The following is a 23524-nucleotide window of genomic DNA, read 5'->3' on the forward strand; positions in this document are numbered from 1 at the left end:
TAATTAAACCTTAGTGTCATGCAGATAAAAACTAAGTCATATATAGATGAAAACAACATTTGTAAGCTGGTATCCTTGGGGGGGGGCAGCTTGAAATTTATAGTAACTTTTGAGAATTCCAACAAATGCATTCAACAAACAAATTCTACATAAACATATGATATGTATGGGCTTATTAGGATTTAAAATTTTAATTAAATGTATATACCGAGAGATATTAAACTTCCTCTATAAACGGCATTCTACAGTGCAAATGGGTGAAAGGAATGCAACAAAATTTTGTATATGGGCTATACATAAGATGTGCTCACAGGATTTTGAAAAAAAAAAGTTCCAAATTGTCCACCAGAGGGCGCCTTTTCGGGGGAAAACATGAAATTTAACACAATAATTTACCAAAGCAGAATACAGAAACAATATTAACAATCCAGAACAAGAATTATGAGTAATAAAATGCAAAACCATGAAAAGCTGTCAGTTGTAGGAGAAAAATGTCGAGATTTGCATGCTTGGTAAGAGACAAAACTTTGTGCAAACCAGGTTAGGGTATAAAACGTTTGCAGACATTGGCATGTTTAAGTCGATGTTTCCAGCTGTACTAATGACGGTCTTTTTAGTTGAACGTGCGTTATTGGTGAAGCTGTTTTACAAAAACAAGAAGAATGCTTCTGCTGCAGTTCGTGAATTTCGTCGTATAAAGAACCTACACACAGACATCAGAGTTTGGGGGCAGTAGCGAGCGTGCAGTTTCTTGACAGACAGGCTATCCTTGCAGCACCGTCCAAAAGGTACTCAGACACATTTGGGATAAGGAAAATCCGCGGTTCCACACAAAAATTTCCCTACAGTCTTCAAAGGTCACTGTCTGGTGTGGATTCATGGCAACATTCAGCCTTGGGCCATTCTTCTTTGAGGAAATTGGTGAACGTAGGCCAGTCACATGTTCTGTTAAGGGCCGTCAGTACCATGACATACTGCAGACGTTTGTTGTGCCGCAACTACAGGAAAGGCGGGCTATTGCCCTAGCACTTCATAGAGGACCATATTATTAGTCGCTCCTTTCCTAATCCACGGCCACCACGTTCGCCGGATCTAACTCCGTGCGATTTCTGGTTATGTGGCTATTTAAAAAAAAATAGTGTATTGTGGAGGTGTTGCGACATTGAATGACTTAAAAAACACCATAACGCTTCATGTGCGAATCCTCACAACTCATTGATCACAACTGATCAGTTATGATCTGCTGTTGAACACGCTGTCCATCGACTTGAAATTTTGCAGGTGAATGAGGGTGGTCACATGGAACATCCCCTACATCATCCTACACACGATTAACAACTGCTCCTCTAGTGCAGTTTCATCTTAATCTGTTCTTGTTTCTGCAAACTGAACTGTTTTCGCTTCTCCCTTACCTTTGCTTGATGACAAGGTGAAACTAGTCAATAAATGTAAATATTGTTTCTGCATTCTGTTTTGCTCGTTTATTGTGTTAAATTTCATGTTTTTCCCGAAAAGGAGCCCTCTGGTGGACATTTTAGAACTAAAAATTTTGTTTAGAAATTCCGTGAGCGCATCTCATCTATATCCCATATGCAAAACTTTGTTCCATTCCGTTCACCAGTTCATGCTGTAGGATGCTGTTTATAGGGAAAGTTTAATTATAACCACCTGGTACTGTTATTTTTCTCAATACCTCAAAGGGGTGCATTAGAAACCTGAATACATACCTACAGCTCAAATTCACTGAGGACTGATATACAATTATAGCTACTTAAATGAATCCTTGATGTTTTAAATCTGTGGTTTCTTTTGGGTTTCTGTAACCAGACCATTCCCATACTAAGACTCTTAGCTGTAATTAATGTCTCGCAAAGTCTGTGCACTGTGCAACCGCTCCAAGTGGCAGACATCAAGAGAGGCAGAAGTTGAACCAGCTGGTACAAAGCCTAACACCAACCCTGATTCTGTGTACATTGTTACGGACTTTCCTGAGTAACAACCCCCCTAAATATGAGTTCTCTAACTTCAGCGCATAACAATAAGTTCTATATTTAAATTTAATTTCAGAAGTGCATTCACTTCAGAATATTGATGTACCTGCCACCATTAAATAAGTACCTTTAACTGGGCATATCATTTCTCAAATAAAGTTACATGAAAATGTATTGAATTGACAGCTTTGTTGATCATATGTCTTAACGGATTTATGCATTCTCTTACAGGCAGTCTTTTATTACAGACAAAATTTTTGTATTTTTAATTTTCTTGCCTAAATTTACTATTATGGTTACTGAAAACCCAAAGTAAACTAATATTGTTCATAGATAAAAACAAATGAACAAGTCAAAGGAAAAAATATTCTATAAATGCAAAAATTTTTTTAATTTTACATTACCTCACATTTTTCTGCATTTTCTAGCAAAATATTTTTCAATGTTGTAGTTACAAAAGCTAATATTTCTTCATCAGACTCATTAATATTTAAGCTAGAATGTGATGACTCTTCTTTCACATTTTTATCAACATCAGCATTCTCTTTGATATCAGGAGCAAAAGTAATTTTCTCAGTATTAAAAATTTTAACAGCATCAATATCACATTTTTGTTCACCTAAATATATAAATAAATGAATAAATAAATGTGACATGCTTAAATCAGAACATCAAATGTGCTTGAAGGTAATTAATAAAATGAAATACAGTAATACCATAAAAATTTCAACATAAAATTTTTCAAAGCAGCTGCTGTTACACATGCATAGACTCTGAATAAAATTTTAACTGCTGTACATAATTAAGCATAACAGTCAAATATTATAGCAGTAGAATTAGGATTTTTGTAAATGGACTATTTACTTAATTTATCCTATGGTAAATATTCTTACATAAAATTTGATTAAAACATTACAAAATAAATAATGTACACACTAGAACAATTAAAATATAGAACTAATGAGCTTCAGAATAAGTCTGACACATTCCAGACAAACTGTAAATAGAAGTTAAAAATTGCACATTTTATAAAACACCAGTTACTTAAAATTTTCCTACATATAAATATACTAGAACTTGTATTAGTTATTTTAACTGCATATATAAAATAGTCTTTCTGAAAACAATTTCAAGAGCTAAGATAAAATATTAAAATCAGATGATGTTACTTTTAAGATTTAAAAATATAAGTCTCACGAAAAACATAATCTTTCTAATTCAACGCATAACTTATTTTCAGTTTAGGTCAGATACCTTATTTTCAGTGTTTCTACAAATTTCAAAATCATTACCAACAGGAAAACTTTGCTGCTTAGTAGACTGTGGCAATTCACTCAGTGGAAAAGGAACTCGCTTAGTTAGCAAATTTCTTTTTGTTCTTTGTCCTGCAGCTTCAGTAAAACCCAGTTGAGGAGGATCATTCCAAGAGCGTGCTATGAAGAAAATAAATAAAAATAAACATGTAATTCCCACTTAAACTCTTATTTGACACAGTTGCTCAGAAACAACATGTGTTTTCACCATTTGCCAATTACGTTAAAAATATCTTTATCTGTGGACAAGGGACAAGCTCACATACATTACTAAAATTATTCTTTTCCAAGAACCTGAAAATAGTTATAAGTAGCTGGGGGGAGTCATTTGATTATAAAAGCACGCTAATTCTGGTACTTAACAGTTAATAGGGCAGCATTTAATGACAAACATAAATATTAGCATAACTAGAGGTAGGAATGGCAGCTCTAATGATATACACAGCTTTATGAAATTCATGAAAGGGCCTCTTCTCTTACATTCTACCTCCATGGTTTATGCGAATGACTGTCAGTTGCCACAAAGCTCTCAAAAGAGTCTGAAGTCTGTTGAAAACAGGACTTTATGGAAGAGTCCTGTGAATGAAGTATTGTCGAGTTTTTTATTACGTACGGGTTCGTGGATTTGGAGTGAATAATGAGATAGCACTTGATGAAGTATCACGACACAATTTATTAGCTAATATTACTCAAAACAGTTCCAAAAATACATTTACAGTCGTCAAAATGGCAAACACGTGGAAACAATCAGCAGCACAGCTTTAAAGCAATCAGACTATTGTTGTGAAGACAGCTTTACGGCAAAGTACCACAATACAGCTCTTGACTTGGTTCAGTCGTTCTCGGAACTCTATATACTCTCGAAACTCTCCACACCACAGCTTGCGAAGCACTAGATGATACACTTGATAGCCACAACGATGCACCAACTCATGATACAGGTGAGGACAACTCGAGACTAGACTGACGATCAACTCGATGGACTAGGCACTGACTGACTGCTACTCCACGTGCAGGCAGGGTTTATACAGTAGAAATCCAGAAATTCGCAAAGCTTGGGACCAGAGGTTGTGCGGATTTTAGGACAGAAAGGATAAATCATAATATTGTTGCGTTTTTCTTTTTTGACACCAGTTGTTACGTTATTTTCTTCCTTCACGTTCGTAGATTTGGAGTGAATAATGACGGCACTTGATGAAGTATCGAAACACACTTTATCTACCAATATTAATCAGATAGCTCCAAAATCACTTTTACAGTCATTGAACTGTTATAAACATGCTGACACGTTCAGCGACACAGCCTTCACACTGTCAGGCAATAACGGTGGAGACAGCTTCAATGCAAAGCACCCAAGTACAGCTCCCAACTCTGCTTGGTTGTTCTCGGAACTCCATGTACTCTCGAGACTCTCCACGTGATGCACTCGACGATACATAAGAGTATAGCTCTCGACTCAGCACAGTCTAAGACAAAACTCGACGATGCACTTAAAGAATCTGTCGATGCACTCGACGACCAACTCAGTGCTAGACTTACGAGACACTCGCTCAATGACTATCAGCTTGCTAGACGAGGCACACACTGACTGCAAATCAGCAGGGTTTATATAGCTTTCGGCTTGTGTTCGAGAACATTCTGCGCTAAACGGGTAAGAATTCGTTCCAGAAGGTTTTCCATCCGTCCATGGGATATTGCCAATTTTGTCACCAAATGGGCAATTTCTTGCCAAATGTGGCAACCCTAAAACAGCTTTGCGGGGAAGCTATCTCATCGCATCTCTACATTTCGTAACAATATTCAGACTAAAAGTGCAAAATAAATAAGGCACATTATTTACATTTAATTATTATATACATTATTGTAGTAACTTATATGCATTAAATTATTATTACATATATAAATTGATTATATTATTCACTGTATTATATGTACACAGCATCGGGATTTGCCCATTTCACCTTATGCAAAGATTTCCGGTTTCGGATTCCGGTGTTAGAATCACTGTTGCTGTAAAATTTTAACAACTTTTCTTTATTTTTCCTTGTATCATACACAATCGTGTCGCAATTCCATACGATTCTGCTCTAAACCGAGGAGTAGCAGCTGCAGGGCTGTGGAGTCAGTAGGGAAACTGACCGACTCAGAGTCCCTTATATAGATATACAGTCAAAAGTCGTTAATCCGGACTCGTTGGGACTTCGGCGATTCCGAATTATAGATCATCAGTTTAAATCTCGTAAGATGGCATGCAGAAATTCTAAAATTAAAAATATGAAACCGTTATTTATGAAATAAAGAACAATTATGATCTAAAGGATATCAAAATTTACAAAAAAAAAGCTTAATATTTATTTATTTACTTTATTAAACATTTCTTTCAATGTAAGTTGTTTAAGTTGCTTCGTTTTATGTGATAATACTTTTTCTTTAATTCTATAAACAGACATAATTTCTTGTTCAGTTACAAAGTTCCGCTGTTCAAGTCCCGTTAATTGCTGTGCCGAAAATACCGACTAACTGGTCAATCGAAATTTTTTCGTTTTCACTAACCTCTCTGTCCCATTCTTCATGTCTTTATCCATTTTTTGCAGCAATTCCACTTTTTGTTTGATGGACATCGAAACATACTTTCGTTTTGTACGATCCTTTGGGAGCTCCAGAATCGGAAATTCTATTTGACATAATCAAAAGTTGAAGTTTATGTTTATAAAATTGCTCTTACAGTCTGCAAAAAATAATAAGCCGGATCCAATTCGAAGATTAAGGAACAACGCAATTATCAACATTAACTGAAATAGATAATTTTAGCTTATATACCATGCGTTATACATTAAACGCGCACACGCATATGCGCAGTCATAAAGGTCTTACGCGCACGCGTAAACGCCTATGCACATGCGTCAACGCGGCGCATGCGCAGAAAGTTTTTGGCTTTGAGGTCCGGATTATAGGTCATTCTGAATTATGGGTGTCCGAATTAACGACTTTTGACTGTATATTAAATATTGTATTACTGACAAAAGTCTTTAATCCGGACTCGTTGGGACTTCGGCAATTCTGGATTATCAGTTTTTCCGGATTATAGATCATCAATTTAAATCTGGTAAGATGGCATGCAGAAAGTATAAAATTAAAAATATGAAACCGTAATTTATGAAATAAAGAGCAATTATGATCTAAAGGGTATAAAAATTTATAAAAAAAAGCTCAATATTTATTTGTTTACTTTATTAAACATTTCTTTTAACACGCGCATGTGTAAAGCATACATTACGCATAGCTGAAATTAGAAAATTGCAACCAGAAAACTATTTGATGTATCTTCGTGATATTTATGATGACGAGGAATTTGATTTAAATCATATCAAAGACAGAGTACATTAAGATGAAATACTACATTTAGTAAGGAATTATAAGCCAAATAAAATAAAAACATCTGCCCTGAAGATAAGGATAGTGCTGACAGATCAACTTCCAGTTCATTGCACACCGCGATGCAGATTTCAGGTTATGGATTTTTGGTATTTGACTGTATAGCTTTTCGGGCTGCATTCAAGACCATTCTGGGCGAAACTGGTAAGAATTCGTTCTAGACAGTTCTCCAGTCATCTATGGCATATTGCCAATTTTATCACCCATTGTCATCTAATGGGCGATTTCGCACCAAATACATCAACCCTTGCCATTTTCTGGTAACCCTAAACCCACCTTGTGGAGAAGCTATCTTACTGCAGCTGGAATTTTGTAACAGTATCATTGTTGGACAGCAGGCATCCTTCTGGTGACTTCAAGCTTGTGAATGAAATAGTTCATTTTATAACAGTTTGCCTTGTGGTACCTTATACTAATGAAAGTCAAACTGAATCGTTCATTGTTATAATACGTTAACAAATTTTAGTAGACAAAGAAAAAAATCAGATTTGTAATGGAAGATGTACTTTTTAATAAATCATATATTACATAATTAAATATTTTATTTTTGTATTAAAAATTTATTACAATTTCTGATTTGTCAAGAATACAAATAAATATAAAATGCTGCAATTAGCTTTTTTGTTTGCCTTTGTATTTCAAGAATGGGTGTTTTTAATGGTATAGCTTTTCTGTTGCATTTTGAAATGTTATGCTTTCAGCATGCCTCAGTTTTGTACATATATGTATCACTGCGTGTTCACTAGAAACGCGAACTTACATATAAAAATTCGAGGGTTGAAAGGAAGATATTCTACTCAAATGTCAATTAAATCGAATAAATCAACATGGCGAAAGAATTTATATAAATATTTGTTTTAAAAATTTTATTATTAAGATTTGAAATAGAACAGTTTTAAAATCTACAGATAAAATATGTGCTTCTTGAAACTTTTTTGGGAAAGAAATAAATTGGTACAAAAGCTCTCAAAATTAATTGAGTGCAAGTTAAAAAACAGTTAATGTAGGGAAGGGTAACATATACTGTGGAAAAAAAAAAAAAAAAAAAAAAAATTACTGTTAAAAGAATATTCAATCTTTAGAAAATAAATTAATATCCCTCCAAATGTCAGTGCAGAGAGCAGTAACATGAATTACAGTTATTCCTCACATTCCAAACTTAATTAATCCATTAGTCAGTAATAATTGTGTTTTCGCGATTGCTTTGCAAAGATTTTTTTATATAGATACTAAAAAAGGTCACCAGCAACCAAGCAGTAAAATCTATGAATACTCATAGTTTGAAGCAGGCTGATGAATAGGCTGTCTACATAGAAGTTTTCATGGATTTTTGCTGTCCATGTTTAATACGAGTTTGAACAAATTTTATTTAAAAAGTCCTTCATGAAGACTTGCCTTGACTACCAGGCTTCAATAGATTAGGTTTGGTTTGTTTTGTTAGATTACAGAAAAAGCACACGAATGCAATCTACCTAAGAGGAGGTACACTTTCGTAAAAAACTTTCCAAGGCAAACCACCTCGCAACCATGTTACATATAGTTTAAAAGAATGAAAACGCAGATACATTAAGCCCGTTTTCACAGGTTTAAATCTGGCTCAAACTAGCAGTATATTAAGAGATAGTCCTTGTGTACTTTGCCATACGTTAAATAAAATAAATAATATTGAAAAAGTCACTTTATGTTAGTAAAATGACAATAGGTTTGTATTGTACCAGGCTACCATTTTACCATAGTCCTTGTGTACTTTGTCACAAGCTTATTAAAATAAACAAACAGTATAAAAAAAGTCACTTTATGTTACCGAAACGACAATAACTGTATTATACCACGCTACCATTTCATGTTTAGTATGATACTACGATCCTTTCTGTTACTGCCAACTGCATACATTTTGGTTCATCTTTGGATTACGGTAACTTGGCGATTTTTTGGAAAAAATTTCGCGACCAACTCTGCTACAGCAACCCTCTATTTTATTTTTTTTTCCGTGCCCATTTTGTCTTCACGAAGTAAAGACATGTTTCTTTTCTTTTTATTTACTGAACACTTTTTCCAACAATCTACTAGCCGAATTACACTTATGCTAGAAATTTTATGTAACAAAACTGCTTAATCATGACAAATATTAACTGCAAAATTGGGAAAAAGTGCACAATCGCAAACTCCTTGCGCATTTTTCAAAATCGCACATACACAGTAACCATGTACATGTCGACTTATTTTTACTTAAAAAAACATCCCAGAATTGCACAAAAATGGCATTGCGCACACTCTTGACTTTATCCATCTAAACTGCTATTTTCTCACAAATTACAAAAATTTGCACGAAAATGCAGGAAAATTTTGTGAATCTTTAAACTCGGTAAAAAGCACATATATGAAATTACCTGATCGCGAAAAAGTATATACCCTTTCCAAGGATGAACATTTCCACGTATAAAATAAATAAAATATCTAAAAACTTTTACCTCTAAATTATCTATTATATTATAAACGTCACCAACGAATTCATACCGCAAACATTACAAATGGTTACAAATACTTAAATATTTAAATTATTTCCATGCACATTTACTTCAAATGAAACGTATACCAAATTCCTACAAACATAAAATTCACAAAATAACTATCATTTAATTAAAATATCACTAAACCATGTACACGTCGACTTATTTTTACTTGAAAAAACATCCCAGAATTGCACAAAAATGGCATTGCGCACACTCTTCACTATATCCATGTACACTGCTTTTTTTCGGCTGATTATTGGAATATGGTAACAGGTAGTTTGGCGACATTTTGGAGGCGATAAAGGTTACTACCTAGGACTTTGGAAATAATGCGAGACGTACTCAGTTCCGATTACGCATTATTTTGTGTGAGGGAAATGAGAGATCATGAGATATGTCATGTGACATTAATGGACGAATCACTGTTCTTTAATCGGAAAAGGGGGTAAATTTGTAAAAATATCTGCTGTACAGCATTAGTTTCATTCAATGTTCTGTGAAACAGTGTTGTTTAATATTTGGATCCCATGGTCCTATATAAAGTAAATCCGAAATTTTTATTGCGTTTATGTGTAATTGAAAAGAATTGCTTAATTGCGCATAAGTATGAATGTCCAACATGTGGGTATGAAATGAGATAGTGTGAAAGGAAGGATATTACAGATAAGTTTGAATGGCGGTGCAAGAAATCTGGTGAAAATGGACATTTTGTGATCCGCCATGCTTTCAAGATTCTGTAGAAGATTAGGTAAGTTAGTATTTTTAATTATTTGAGGATATTATTTTTATGCATTGTTCTAAATGTAAGGAGTAAATAAATTAATATGGTATTATTGGAAAATTGTTATTAGCAATGATTTGGTTTAAAGTAATTAGGATTGTAAGCTAATTTTTATTAATTTAATGTATGTGCTTATTCATATTTTAAGTAGTGTTTTTTAATTTAATTATATTTTAATTTAATGATCATGATTTTGAGAGTTATATATTTGTAGTATTTTGGAATACGTTTGAGTAGAAGTAAATGTGCATGGAAAGAATTTAAGTATTTGACACTAAGTATTTGGATCCATTTTTAATGTTTGCGTTAGAAATTGGTAGGTGATGTTTATAATAGATAATTTAGAGGGGTACTATTCGGTTTCGAGGGCCGTAGAAAATCGCCAAATTATTGTTGATGCCAATGCTGCCAAAAAGAATTATGGCAACCCTAATAATTGCGGCAAGAAAAGAAGTATAATATAATAGTAAATAACTACCTAAGATTGATGTTTTAATTTAGATGAAAGGTTAATTTCATATAATACTTTATTATTATTAAATTTATATGAAAAAGGCTAAGCATGACTGAATGGAAGCATAAGAGTAAATATTTATTTCAGATCATTATTATAATTTATATAAAAATTGCTAAACATAACTGAATAGATGCCTGCATTGCTATTTCGCTACCGACTTATCGCTAAAGCATAATTTCATCTTGTTGGTTGTTCAAACATAATTTTCTATAAAGAATGATACCTTTTCTTTGAAAATATTCTCGGTAAAGTGCAGAATCGCTCAGTTATTTGTTTGCCACTTTTTACAAGGGTTGAAAACAATTGGATTTTTGTCAATTTTCTTTTAGTTTTTAAGTGACAATAGGTCGATGTGTACATAGATAAAGTCAAGGGTGTGCGCAGTACCATTTTTGTGCAATTCTGGGATTTTTTTTTTAAGTGAAAATAAGTCGTTGTGTACATGGATACCGAGTATGCGCAATTCTTAAAAACGCATCAAGCAGTGGGAGATTCTGCACTTTACCCAAAATTCTATTGCCGAGTTTTCGTCATGGGCAATTCCCAAATTGTTAAATCCATAGGATATCAATAAAGGATTTAAAAATTAAACTAGCATTTCAATGGCGTCTTAAGAAATATAGAACTATATAAACTTACACAATCTGAAATCAATGCGTACGCTAAATTTGGCGTGGTGTTAAATGGGCGCGTTTGCTAGATTTGGTGCATTCATTTTCGCTGCAATTTTCTTACGGCACTCAAAACAGAATAGTACCTTTAGAGGGAAAAGATTTTGGATATTTTATTTATTTTATACGTGGAAATGTTCATCCTTGAAAAGGGTATATATTTTTCGCGATCAGGTAATTTCATATATGTCCTTTTTACCGAATTTAAAGATTCACAAAATTTTCATGCCTTTCGTGAAATTTTTCTAATTTATGAGAAAAAAGCTGTATACATGGATATAGTGAAGAGTGTGCGCAATGCCATTTTTGTGCAATTCTGGGTTGTTTTTTTAAGTAAAAATAAGTCGACGTGTACATGGTTTAATTATATTTTAATTAAATGATAGTTATTTTGTGAATTATATGTTTGTAGCAATTTGGTATACGTTTCAGTGGAAATAAACGTGCATGGAAATAATTTAAATATTTGAGACTAAGTATTTGTAACCATTTTTAATGTTTTGTTATGAATTCGTTGGTGACGTTTATAATAGATAATTTAGAGGTAAAAGTTTTTGGATATTTTATTTATATTATATATATTTTATTTATATTCGTCCTTGGATAGGGTATATAATTTTTCGCGAACAGGTAATTTCATATATGTGCTTTTTACCGAGTTTAAAGATTCACAAAATTTTCCTGCATTTTTGTGCAAATTTTTGTAATTTGAGAGAAAATAGCAGTTTAGATGGATAAAGTCAAGAGTGTGCGCAATGCCATTTTTGTGCAATTCTGGGATTTTTTTTAAGTAAAAATAAGTCGACATGTACATGGTTACTGTGTATGTGCGATTTTGAAAATCGCGGCAAGGAGTTTGCGATTCTGCACTTTTTCCCAATTTTGCAGTTATTATTTGCTTGATTAAGCAGTTTTGTTCCATAACATTTCTAGCATAAGTGTAATTTGGCTAGTAGATTGTTGGAAAAAGTGTTGAGTATATAAAAAGAAAAGAAACATGTATTTACTTCGTGAAGACAAAATGGTGGCGAAAAAAAACAGAGGGTTGCTGTAACAGAGTTGGTCGCCAAAAAATCGCCAAGTTAGCATAATCCAAAGATCAACCCTTTTTTCTCATAAATTAGAAAAATTTCACGAAAATGCATGAAAATTTTGTGAATCTTTAAATCCGGTAAAAAGAACATATATGAAATTACCTGATCGCGAAAAAGTATATACCCTTTCCAAAGATGAACATTTCCACGTATAAAATAAATAAAATATCCAAAAACTTTTACCTCTAAATTATCTATTATATTATAAACGTCACCAACGAATTCATACCTCAAACATTACAAATGGTTACAAATACTTAGTGTAAAATATTTAAATTATTTCCATGCATATTTACTTCAAATGAAACGTATACCAAATTCCTACAGACATATAATTCACAAAATAACTATCATTGAATTAAAATATAATTAAATTCAAAAACACTACTTAAAATATAAATAAGCACATACATTAAATTAATAAAAATTAGCTTACAATCCTAATTACTTTAAACTAAATCATTGCTAATAACAATTTTCCAATAATACCATATAACTTTATTTACTCCTTACATTTAGAACAATGCATAAAAATAATATCCTCAAATAATTAAAAATACTAACTTACCTAATCTTCTTCAGAATCTTGATTACGTGGCCGATAAACTTTTCTTATTTCCTCCGCTAAATAAAAAGCAAGCGTATGTGCGCCTGTTTCAGGATCTTTAAAATCATACGGTTGATCTTTACAATATGGTAACTGGTAGTTTGGCGACATTTTGGAGGCAATAAAGGTTACTACCTGGGACTTTGGTAATAATGTGAGCAGTACTCAGTTCCGATTACGCATTATTTTGTGTGAGGGAAATGAGAGATCATGGGATATGTCATGTGATATTAATGGACGAATTACGGTTCTTTAATTGGAAATTTTGTATTTGGTTTATTCTGTGTTGTGTGAAACAGTGTTCGTGAATTTTTGGATCCCATGGCCGTAACTAAAGAAAAGTTTATCGGACACATAATCAAGATTCTGAAGAAGATTAGGTAAGTTAGTATTTTTCATTATTTGAGGATATTATTTTTATGCATTGTTCTAAATGTAAGGTGGAAGTAAAGTAATTTGGTATTATTGGGAAAATTGTTATTAGCAATGATTTAGTTTAAAGTAATTAGGATTGTAAGCTAATTTTTATTAATTTAATGTATGTGCTTATTTATATTTTAAGTAGTGTTTTTGAATTTAATTATATTTTAATTAAATGATAGTTATTTTGTGAATTTTATGTTTGTAGGAATTTGGTATACGTTTTAGTTGAAGTAAACGTGCATGGAAATAATTTAAATATCTGACACTAAGTATTTGTAATGGTTGTGGTATGAATTCGTTGGTGACGTTTATAATATAATAGATGATTTAGAGGTAAAAGTTTTTGGATATTTTATTTATTTTATATGTGGAAATGTTTATATTTGGAAAGGGTAAATACTTTTTCGCGATCAGGTAATTTCATACATGTTCTTTTTACCGGGTTTAAAGATTGAGAAAATTGTCATGTATTTTCGTGAAATTTTTCTAATTTATGAGAAAAAAGCAGTGTACATGGATATAGTGAAGAGTGTGCGCAATGCCATTTTTGTGCAATTCTGGGATGTTTTTTAAGTAAAAATAAGTCGGCGTGTACATGGTTTATGTGTATGTGTTATTTTGAAAAACGCGTAAGGAGTATGGTATTGTGCACTTTTTCCCAATTTTGCAGTGAATATTTGTCATGATTAAGCAGTTTTGTTAGATAAAATTTTTAGCATAAGTGTAATTCGGCTAGTAGATTGTTGGAAGAAGTGTTCAGTAGATAAAAAGAAAAGAAACATGTCTTTACTTCGTGAACACAAAATGGCGACAGGAAAAAAAAAATAGAGGGTTGCTGTAGGAGAGTTGGTCGCCAAATTTTCGCCAAAAAAGCACCAAGTTACCATAATGTAAAGATCAACCAATCATACTTATAGTTCACAGCAAGGTACCAGGTAAAATAAATAACTTAATAAAACATCTTTACTTCTATCTCGCACAACCTTAAAAAAACACTTAATACTACCCCTTTCAATCCCACTAAATACCCATTTCAAATTCACTTTAGTTAGGGCCATGGGATCCAAAAATTAACCAACATTGTTTCGCACAACACAGAATAAAGCTAAATACAAAATTGACAGATTTTTTTCCAGATTTCCCCCCTTTTCCGATTAAAGAACTGTAATTTGTCCATTAATGTCACATGACATATCTCACGATCTCTCATTTCCCTCACACAAAATAATGCGTAATCGGAACTCAGTACTTCTCACATTATTACCAAAGTCCTAGGTAGTAACCTTTATCGCCTCCAAAATGTCGCCAAACTACCAGTTACCATATTCCAAAGATCAGTCTACATTTTTTATTGTCCAGCCATCCTTGCTGAATTGTTAAAAATTGGGGTCTTGTTTAAGACACCGGACCTCTATGATGATAACATTTTGAAGATTGCCAGGATTAGCATTTTCACCCATGGCACTATTTGAATAGGCTTCATCATAGACAAGACAACAACATCAGATTCAAGTATTTTACAGAAATTTACACTCTTAATTTGTGTTTTAAATGGAGTTTTGTTTCCATTACTTATATTTTACATTTAATCTAATTCAATATTCTATTTACTTCAGTGAAACACAAATGTTAGATTTTGCCGTTATTCTTAATAATAAAAAGTTTTTAAAAAAATTAGCCCAGACTGTATGAAGCTTCATAGGATTTTAAATTTAAAATGAATACAGATAATTCAGCTTCTCCATCATAGCACCATTACAGTGTGCAAATGAAATTACATATGATTTCTTAAAAACAAAGAGAAAGTATTAATGCTTAAATACCCATAAGATGAGTCTTGTGAGCACCCTATTTGCCAGAGCTAGAATCATAATGGAAACAAATATTATGTCTGTGATACAGCTTTGCATCAATTTAGAAAACAATACGAAAGGAAACACTACAGAAAAGCAGATACTATTAAACAACTCCCAATCAATCATGAATTTTCCGAAAATATCTCTGTACCATATACATTTCCCTTCAATGAATCCTCACTCTCCAAACAGAAAATTTACGGCAACATCATAATTCAAATGAGATATACACTTCACACTTTAATCCTTATGTTTCCCAATAATTGAACCTGGTTCATGATAAGAGTTTCACGAGCATAAGAATATTACAACTTTTCAGTGTTATCAAGTCACATCATTCATCTTTTAAATTGAAGTGACAACAAAACAGAAAATTTTAAATCGAGCATACATAAAAGAATATGCGTTCTACTTTTTGTTCTGAGACTGCCGTATCTTCAGCTCTTATTTACAATTTATATACACTGAAAAAATTTAGAGTTTAACTTCACACATTTACATACGACTACTGACGGGTTGTTCATTTAGATTTAATTTATAATGATTATTTCTTTATTTCTCCACACAACTGGACGAAATAATCAAACGAATTTTTACAGCGCCTTGTAATCAGATATATAAGATAAAATGCTTCTGTACTAACATATTTTCAAGTTTCACACTTCACATGCACATAATTATCTACACTACTCCCAGCTGTTAAAATATTATTCATACCATTCTCATTGCTTTCCATCTTTCTGTACGACCATGAATACAAAAACCTAAATTCGCCGCCACGTCAAATTTAAAACTCTACAAATTTGCCCTTAAAGACAAAAGAAATTCAAGTGGCTTCGTAGATAGATTTAAAAAGCGAACGGAGGACTTGGAACTGACTTACGCTAACAATAGGTTGACCAAACGTACTATTTTTGAACGGAACATTACAGTTTTTTCGACATTTCTCAGGAAAGTTTTGTGGAAGAAAAAAAAAGACGGCTTTATCCCAAGGAGGTTAGAATAGAAGGAGGGAGGGATCGCAGTTTCTTCCACTATCGGGGAATGAAGCTCCACGGAATAAGCGGCGTCCATGTTTGTAACTTCAAAATATTTGCCATACGGTAGTGAAACGTACGTGTTTCTCAGCTGTTAAATGCAGGGATTTTCCAGTAAAAATATCTTAAATTTATAATGAAATGCTTCGTTATTGTTAGTTTTTTGTTTTAAAGTTATAAAGATGATATCCGTAATTTACTAAGTACAGAAAATCATTAAGATATAGTTCGAAATCTAAATGATGTTTCTGCATAACTTCAAGAATTTGTATAGGTTTTATTATCAACTTGTTGGGTATACTTTCCAATTGTTTCTTTAAGAAGTGATATTTCTGATTTATTCGCAATATTATTACAATTTATTAAAGAATCACTTAGAATAATTTTTACCTGAAATTAATAGCAGATAATTATCTAAAAAAATGGTAACATGTTGCTTTTTTTTAAATGAATGTTTTAAATAGATTTTTTTCACAACCTTATATCAACAAGCAAATAAATATTAATAAAATAAACCAGATTTATGTGAATTCAATGATTTCAGTTTATGCGCGTTTCATATTTATAAATCTCAAAGAAATTACCTTGAATTAAGCTGAATTACAGAAATGTACCTATATAAATTTTTGGATATATCTTTTCACATGTTCAATTGTGTAAATATTTTACTTACGTTTATCGCAATACTGCCCAGAAATTTGTAAGCTTATGCAAAAACATTTTAACAACTGAACAGTTTATCTCGATCAAATGCACAAATTATATTCGTAACAGTTCACAAAACTTAAAAATGAATAATAATTAATGCATAAAGAAAGCGTTGCTTTTTTTTAACACTTTTACAATTCATAAAAATAGTAACAATTGATTTCTTACTTTTCATGAAAATTATAAAACTATTTACCTAAGCGTTCAAATCATACAGTTTAATTACTAGCACATATCATTGTATGTTAAGGAACGAAGATACCAGCTGTAAGCAAAAACATTAAAATGTACTTAACATGTTTCGATTATTATTAAGTCTTTTTTTTTCACATCTGGAAAGAAAACAACATGACATTGTGATATTTTTTAACATATTTATGAAATTACGCACACACACAAAAAAAGAAAATCAATACTTACGAGTGAACAGTAATCCCAGGAATATTTTTTGAAAATCTATTTGTGCATCCATATGCAATATAAGCTGACATGCTTCAAAAAGAAAAGGGAGAAAAATGTTACAATTACAGACTTCCTTGCACAAGTTACAGTGATAACAGTAACATGGCCGCCAAGCTTCACCGTTTGAGTTGAACCTTCCCTCCTTCTATTCTAACCTCCTTGCTTTATCCAGGTGTAATAAACCTGTAAATATCACAAAATTAGCAAAGCAACAACGAGTTTGGCAATAACTCAATAGATTTCGAAGGCACACAGGCACAGGTCTCTCTTCATCAGGAGCAAAGGAGTCTGCAAGACTGCTTCTGTTTTGACTTGTTTGTTTACCAGTCAGTCATAAAATACTGTTCATAATCTTTATCTGCATACCAGTATTATGAATGCCTGGATAAGGAAGGAATTGGATTATTCGATTGATATTGATGTCTGCAGAACTAAAAAATTGTAATAATAATGCTATTATATAGTATATGATTAATGGAGTAAAAAGTACATTCTTATAATTGGATATAGCATTTCTGTGAAATGACAGAAAGGCGCCTAGGTCATGAAATTTTTCTAGTATTCTAGAGTTTAATCTTTCCCGGAATCCACGAAATAAAGCAACTGTTCGAAAGAAACTTTTCTGTTTCAGATTACAGGGCGAGGCCAAGAGAAATCAAAGTTAAGCACTAAGACACTGGAAACTGTATTAAAATGAAACTCCATTGCAAATCTGTGTCACGGTGTACGAAAAGTTTATGGTTAGCTATTAAAAGACCAACTTCTAAAACTTCAGTAGATAAATATTCCCAATAGAAGCGTGAAAAATACAGTTCATGTCTAACCAGTCCACTTCTAACTTCTATCCAATGAGCTCTAAATGAAAGAGAGAGAGAGAGAGAGGTATCTCACTGAGTGTGCCTAAATTTTTATGTACTGTTATTGAAAATTAATGGTAAATTTCATATGTTTAGGATGTAAAACATCTTTTGTGGCCTTTTCTGATTATGATCCACCCTCGTCCCATTTGTGTGTCACGGGAGTTTTATAATTAGCTTACATAGCAATACCACGGATTATTTGATGATTTTTTAAATTCAAATTTGACTTCAAGTATTCAATCAGGTATTGCAGATGCTTTCGTCAGGTATCCAATAGTTTGAGTAAACACGGTTTGATCTAACAAATGCGTTAACGGAAAAACAACGGCTTCCTTCTTGAGTTCCCTTATAACGGCCGATGCTATTCGCACCAACATTAACCACGCATGCGCATTGAGTTGTCGGATCCGTCATTTGAACACAATCGAAAAGAACGGATTCTACGCCAAGGAGTTCCTTGTTCTACTCCCGCGAGGTGTCTAAATGTTGTAGTGAATCTTTTTTTTTAAAGGCGGGTTACTACCTTGGCGTAGCTTATCATTTTTTAGGCGTTGGCGACTTTCAAAAGTTAAGAAAGGAAAATGGGTTCCTTTTTTTATATATGTTACGGTGAAACACCGAAATCTGGAGAATGTCGACTTTCACCGGTGAATGTCAACATTCACATAGTCGCTTGGTGTATGTCCGAAATATTTTCCAAATCCTCTTATTTCTGACTTACACCGGTAAATGTTGACATTCTCCTTCTACTAATGGTGAATGTTGAACATATAAGAATATTATATTTTCTTCTCCGTAATTCAGTCGCGAAAAAAACGCACTTAAAATAAGAATATAAGAACTTAAAAACGCACAGTACATTCAAAATGGGAAAGGAAAACAATAGAAGTTAAAAACTTGCTAAAATATGTGATTCAAATCTTATTTATATTATTATGACACTTTGAATTGCACAAGAGTCCCTTGCTTTTACAACTGCATTTATTTGTGGAACGCTTCCTTTTGCAATGACAGCGTGTACATATACTCCTCTCTTTCCGACCTACACCAGAGCATATCTGTAATTGTCGACATACACCGGTGACGGTCCGAATGTACGAGAATGTAATGCAATATTCGATCTTTCACCGACGTATTTGGTGAATGTTGACATTCTCCGGTGAAATTCGACATTCTCCAAATTCGGTCTTTCACGGTAACTTATATATTAAAAGAAGGAACATATTTCCTTTTATTAAAGTATATATAAAAAAAGGCAGATATTTATGTTCACAATGTTTATCGTTTTCCTGAACGGTTGGAATAGTTTAAATGACTGATTTGGAGGGGGTACAAAATCTTGTTTACAATTTTTGTACTTCTTAGAATACATTTAGCTTTAAAGATGTGTTTTGCACAATCAAGACTTTAATTAATTTATTTCTCTTCGAAAATTGTCTGAGAAAAGATAATAAAAATTAAATAGAGGATTTCTGTGTAGAAAATTTAGACATGAAATAGGTTAAAAGCGATTAAATTAATTATTAAATGAATAATTAATCCTATAATACTGGTTATTAACAATTTTGTATGCCTGTTTATTTTTTTATGGAAACACTTGGCATTTTCCGGACACAAAAAGTATGTTAAGAATCTATGATAATTATTTAGGAAGATCAAATTAGATTCAACATTTCAAACTTAACAATTTTTATTTCATCTTCACCTCCAAACTACACACGTGCACAATCGCGCGCGTTCGACGACTGCTCTTTCCTTGAGAATCTTGGGATAGAATTTTGTGGTCTGTAATCATGTGCTGCCATCTTTCGGCTGTTCTGGGGTTAAATTGGTAGGATATTTTTTTAGACTTTTTCAAATAAGATAAACCACAACAAGAGTATCCCCCCAGTGAACAAGCGAAGTGAGAGAACGACAGTATTTACACATACATAGCATAAACAAAAGGGAATTGGAATGCTGGGTTGTCAGTTGCTGAAATCACTTACATACATGAAATTAAATAAAAGTAGAAAACAAAATAAAGTAATACAGGTTAAATCTAATTGACATGAATAAATGAAAATAAAGGTTTTTCAGTTCTGAAATTTGTAGAGAATAATTGTGATATGATGAACATTGAAAATCGAATAACTCAAGAGTAATTATGAGCAAGTTAACCAATTTCTGTGATGAGTCTCTTGCTAAATTTCACAATTCGTCCAGATTTTGTGGTTTTGGAATTGTTGACAGAGTTTCCAGTAGTATTTCCTGGGACTTTAGGTTCATGCTCATGAGGAATTTGTTGTATTTCATCATTATATATGAATGCAGGTTTCACTCTGTCTAGGGAAACATTGCTTTGCCTGCCATTTATGGATATTTTTGTAACTTTGTCGCTTCGACTTATGACTTTGTGGGGACCTGTATATGGATTAGTGAGCGGTGGTGTTATTTTGTCCACACGAAGGAAAACATGTGTACACTTTTGCAATTCTGGGTGCACAAAGATTCTTGTTTGGTGATTTTGGTTGGGAAATGGCTTTAACTGCTGCATTTGTGCCTGGAGTTTCTGCACATACTCATAAGATGGAGTTGTATTTTGGGCACTTTGGGAAAATAAATTTGCTGGAAGTCTTAGTGAAGTTCCATACACAAGATCAGCACTTGATGCTTGTATGTCTGTTTTAACAGCAGCTCGAATGCCAAGGAGAACTGTTGGTAATGATTTAGTCCATCTTGGGTTTTCATGGGCTTTTAAAGAATTTTTCAAGACTGTGAAAATGTTCTACTAAGCCATTTGCTTGGGGATGAAAGGCTGTAGTACGAATTCTTGTTGTTCCCATAATTTGTGTGAGCTCACTGAACAGATATGACTCAAACTGGCGACCCTGATCTGTGGTGATGGTAGATGGGCATCCGAAGCGGGATGTCCATCCTTCGAACAAGGCTCTGCATGCTGTTGCTGCTGTCATATCAGCGATGGGTATCACTTCAGGCCATCTGGTGAACCTGTCGATGATGGTGAGGCAGTACATTTTGCCCTCTGAAGGAGGCAAGGTTCCGATTAAATCCACATGCAGATGAGAAAACCGTGCGTCTGGTGTAGCAAATGTACCCAGAGGTGCTTTTGTGTGTTCGTGAACTTTGGATCGCTGGCATGCATCACAACTTTTTACCCAGTCTTTAATATTCTTTTTCATATTGGGCCAAACATAGCGAGCAGAAATTAATTTGCAAGATCCTGTTGTTCCTGGTTGTGAAAATGGTCAAACACTATTTTACGAAAATATGCTGGCACAATAGGTCTTGGAATTCCGGTTGATACATCACAGATGAGTTCTGTTGCTGACACTGGGCTGGGCATGGACTTTATTTCTAGTGAATGATTGCTGTTTTGCAGATTTTGTAAATCATCAGCTTTCTGAGCATGACTAAAGGCTTCAAAATCAAGAAATGAGGAATTTGAGATGTTGTTTATCTCACTTCTGGATAATGCATCTGCAACGCTATTATTAACACCACTGGTATGACGAATGTCAGTGCTAAATTGAGAAATGAAATCAAGTTGACGCCATTGGCGCGGACTGCACTTCTCTGGATTTTGCTTAAAGGCGTAGATAAGAGGCTTTTGATCAGTGAAAATGATACATGTGCCGGAATCTCTTCACCGCAGTGTAAATGGCCAATAGTTCTCGATCATAGGTGGAGAATTTTTGTTGACTGTTGGTGAGCTTAACAGAGAAGAATGCAATCGGTTCCCAGTTGGTTCTGTTGAGTTGCATCAAGGAACCACCAACTGCCAGGTCACTGGCATCAACCCAAACACTAAGTTTGGCTCCTGGAATTTGGTGACGAAGAAGAGTTGCGGTAGCTAGTGCATTTTTGGCATCTGTAAATGCCTGTTCGCTAGCCTCAGATCATTGAAGTGTTCTTTGGGGTCGTTTCGTTTAGGTTTTCTGCTCTTTATATTATTTTTGATACCTTCTAAAAATTTATTTAAGGGTGCTAATATGTGTGCTGCTCTAGGAACGAAACGTCTATAGAAATTGAATAGACCTAAGAAGCGTCTTAATTGAGTTATGGTAGTAGGTTTAGGGAAATTCAAAATACAGTCTACTCTATCTTTCAGGGGTTCTGTTCCTTCTTCAGATACTTTGACACCTAAGAAATTTATTGAGGAAACACCAAAAACACACTTAGAAGGTTTAAGGCTAAGGCCATAATTTTGCAATCTTTCAAAAAGTATTCTTAGATGCGAGATATGCTCTTCCTCAGATTTAGATGCTACTAATATATCGTCTACGAATGCATAAACAAATTTTAAATCTCGAGTAACTTCATCGATGAATCTTTGGAATGTGGCTGCAGCGTTACATAGGCCAAATTGCATGCGACAGCTTTCAAATAAGCCGAAGGGGGTGATTATAGCACTTTTGTGGATATCATCAGGATGTATAGGGATTTGATGATAGGCTTTAATTAAATCAATGTGCGAGAAAATTTTGCAGCCATGTAGTTCAGAAGTAAAATCTAAGATATTAGGAATGTTATAATTATCTTTTATCGTTTGTGCATTAAGGGCTCTGTAATCTCCTACAGGACGCCATTCCGTGCTGTCCTTTTTAGGGACCATATGCAAAGGTGATGCGTAGTTACTTTTTGAAGGACGAATGTGGCCTAATTCTATCATATTTTGGAATTCTTCTTTGGCGATTCGTAGGCGGTCTGGGGCAAGACGTCGTGCTTTAGCAGTGACGGGAGGTCCTGTGGTTTAGATGTGATGCACTACTGTGTGCTTAATTTCTTGGTCAGCACGGGGTGGTTTTGTGATTTCTGGAAATTCTAATAATAATCTATGGTATATACTGTCGCCAGATACTGTCTTTATTGAATGTATTGCACTAACTCGTAAACTGCATTTAGAGCCAAGATTAGTGTTACCGTCGATTAATCTTTTTGTGTGGAGGTTAGGCATCAAGTTGAAATTATACAAAAAATCTGCACCAATAATAGGGGTTGAAACACTGCCGACAAGAAAGGTCCATCTGAATATGCGTCTTAAACCTAAGTCTAAGGAGAGATTTTGGCTAGTGTAGACGAAAATTGGTGTAGTGTTTGCTGCTGAAAGGGTCATTTGGATGCGATTTCGCCTTTGCAATGCTGTTGCTGGAATTATAGATACGCCAGAACCCGTGTCTATGAGGAAGTTGACATTTGTGCGCGCATCTCTAACAAAAAGGCGACGAGAATTGGAGGGCAAGGCTGTAGTCGCCG

At 33.6% G+C, this 23524-nt stretch overlaps 1 protein-coding gene across 3 annotated transcripts in view; it reads right to left on the reverse strand.

The window, feature by feature from the left end:
* The window catches only part of LOC118198319 (steroid receptor RNA activator 1-like), a 36846-nt gene extending 20768 nt beyond the window's left edge, over positions 1 to 16078 (reverse strand). The window contains exons 1-3 of one of the 3 annotated variants that reach the window (XM_035369969.2): positions 15919 to 16078; positions 3284 to 3424; positions 2396 to 2610 (exon numbers count right to left, since the gene is read on the reverse strand). In XM_035369969.2, the coding sequence (XP_035225860.2) occupies positions 2396 to 2610; positions 3284 to 3424; positions 15919 to 15937 (375 nt within the window). In that variant the 5' untranslated portion in view covers positions 15938 to 16078. Of the gene's footprint in view, positions 1 to 2395; positions 2611 to 3283; positions 3425 to 15168; positions 15190 to 15918 lie in introns of those variants that run through there. The other 2 variants (XM_035369968.2, XM_035369970.2) reach the window with 2 other exon arrangements.
* Positions 16079 to 23524: the final 7446 nt, after the last annotated feature.

This window comes from Stegodyphus dumicola, chromosome X1, assembly GCF_044657685.1.
Source record: "Stegodyphus dumicola isolate Sdum_Otavi_A_Nest chromosome X1, ASM4465768v1".
NCBI classification, from domain to species: Eukaryota; Metazoa; Arthropoda; class Arachnida; order Araneae; family Eresidae; genus Stegodyphus; species Stegodyphus dumicola.